We start from the raw sequence: 2,206 nt of genomic DNA, 5'->3' as shown, positions 1-2,206 counted from the left end.
TCTATAATTTTTGCCAGTATCGGTACATTAATTGAACTGCAATTCCCCCAGTACTGTTCCAGTACTCGTTCGCCAAGTCTTGGCTAGACGTTGGCATGGCCAATTCGCCCAGTACTGCGCCAGCAATCTACCGCCAAGATTTCTCTGGACGTTGGCAAGACCACTGACTCAGTACCGCGCCACATGTAAGTTACGGCTCCATGCAGGCATTTCCCATTAAGTATATGCGCCAAGGAATATTTTCAGAAAAACTTCTGCCCTTTTGTCAATTTTGAATTTTTTTGAAATTTTTGATGAATTTCACAAATAAATGGAAATATCTATCATAATAAAAAAGAAAATGTCAAACATTTATATTCCTTTACATATTAAAATACTTAAAATACATTTTTCGATTAATTCCTTATGGACGGCGTCACAAGACTTAAAAGTACAAATAATCTCAATTTTTTCAAGAACAAAAAATTATTTCATTGAATCAGTGAAATATATGTTGAATATATATGTTAGGCAAGGAATATTGAAATTTTAGTTTTGCGGACACCCTTTTTCACACTTTAAACAATAGTTATCAGTGGGTGAACAGAACTGCAAGTGAGGTTGAATATTTTCCTGTTGATATTTAATTCAAGTGAAATATACTGTCAAACGCGGTAATTTAGGAAATGTGGGGTAAATTCGGAACTCCTAAATTTCCTAAATTGATAGAACAAATTAGTCAAAACTTTTGCAAGAATCTGGAATCAGTTCAAGCTTTAAGCGGTTCTAGATTCTGGTTAAAATTGTCCACCTGCAGTAATTTAAACTAACAATTTAGAAATATTAAAAGTTACTCCACATAACCGAAATTACCCCGTTTGATGATATTTTTACTGTAATGACATGTGGCTTTAGTTTCTTTATCTAACTTTTTTCTTCTCGAACTCACCGAGAGCAAGTAGAGTAAGGTCCGATATGGCGAGACTGAAGAGGTAATAGTTTGTTGCATTCTGCATTGACGAATTCTTAATGATGACCATGCAAGTGATAATGTTTCCTAAAATTCCCGTAAAAAATATTGCCAAGTATAATATGGTCATTGGAATAGCCACATGCAATGATAAGTGTTTCGGGCCGAGAAGACTAATTAGATAGTCCTCTTCAGTGAGATTCGCGGATTTGAAATATCTCAAAAATTTCATATTCTCGCTCTCTTCGTCTGTGGGCGAATCCATCTTTTTTCAACTTTTCGATTTTTCTGGTGAATAAGACTGTACAATTCCAACGTTCTTAGTACTTGCTGAAAGATGTTTCAGGAAAATGAAAACAAACTTTTTAATCAATCAGTGGTATAAACTTTAAGAAGATTGAAACGCTTTCCTACACGTTGAAATCGGTAGCACTCAACTGTATCTTGATCTGAAAGAAGAAAAAGTGCGATAAAATTTTGTTTACAAAATTATAAGTAATTTTGTTGACTTATTTATGTGGATAATTATACTAAACAAACTTTACAGTAGAAAATGCTGTAAAAACAGGGGAAACAGGTTGATTTTTCAAGAAAATAGGGTAATAAATTCTGTTTAATCAAATTCATGCTGGAAGCATATTTAAATAAGATTTCAGGTGAATAATATTGCATTTTTAACAACATATTTAAATTTTCTACAAACAAAAATAAATTTCAACGAAAAATATGATCAACCATCAAAAATGAATTTTAAACGAAATAGTTAAACTTTCAAGCGCAAGTGACGATATTAGAAAAAAGTTGAATTTTTAACGAATTAGTTAAATTTTCAACCTAGAAAGATTTCAACCAAAAAGATGAATTAGCAATAGAAGACTTGAATTTTCTAACTACAAATATTTTTCAATTAAGAAAGAAAGCAAATGTAATCAAAATTTTGAATTTTCAAGACAAAAATGCGACTTTTCTACAAAAAGTTATATTTAAAAAAATCAAATTTAACCCAAAAGTTGCATTTTTAACAAAAAAGATGAATTATCTAACAAACAGTTAATATCCATAAAAAAAGTTAATTTTCTATCAAATATGTAGTTAAATACTCAACCAAAACAGATTAATGTTCAAATAAGAAAAAAGAATTTTGAAGCAAGGAATACGAATATTTTACACATCAGTTGACTTTTCAACGAAATAGTCGAATCTTCAACCAAAAATGGTTATTTTCAATCAAATAGTTGAAATTTCAACAAAATAGTT

The 2,206-nt window shown here is 30.6% G+C and overlaps 1 protein-coding gene across 1 annotated transcript; it reads right to left on the bottom strand.

Annotated features, from left to right (window-relative positions):
• Positions 1-526: 526 nt before the first annotated feature.
• Positions 527-1,392, bottom strand: LOC117177216 (neuropeptides capa receptor-like). The gene is made up of 2 exons (XM_033367765.1): positions 929-1,392; positions 527-612 (listed from the first exon to the last, which is right to left on the bottom strand). The coding sequence occupies exons 1-2, from the start codon at positions 1,212-1,214 to the stop codon at positions 572-574; spliced, it is 327 nt and encodes a 108-aa protein (XP_033223656.1). The 5' UTR covers positions 1,215-1,392; the 3' UTR covers positions 527-571.
• Between the last annotated feature and the right edge of the window lie 814 nt (positions 1,393-2,206).

Source organism: Belonocnema kinseyi, chromosome 7 (assembly GCF_010883055.1).
Source record: "Belonocnema kinseyi isolate 2016_QV_RU_SX_M_011 chromosome 7, B_treatae_v1, whole genome shotgun sequence".
NCBI classification, from domain to species: Eukaryota; Metazoa; Arthropoda; class Insecta; order Hymenoptera; family Cynipidae; genus Belonocnema; species Belonocnema kinseyi.
The sequence above is the reverse complement of the archived record's forward strand: the minus strand, read 5'-3'. Positions and strand labels throughout refer to the sequence as shown.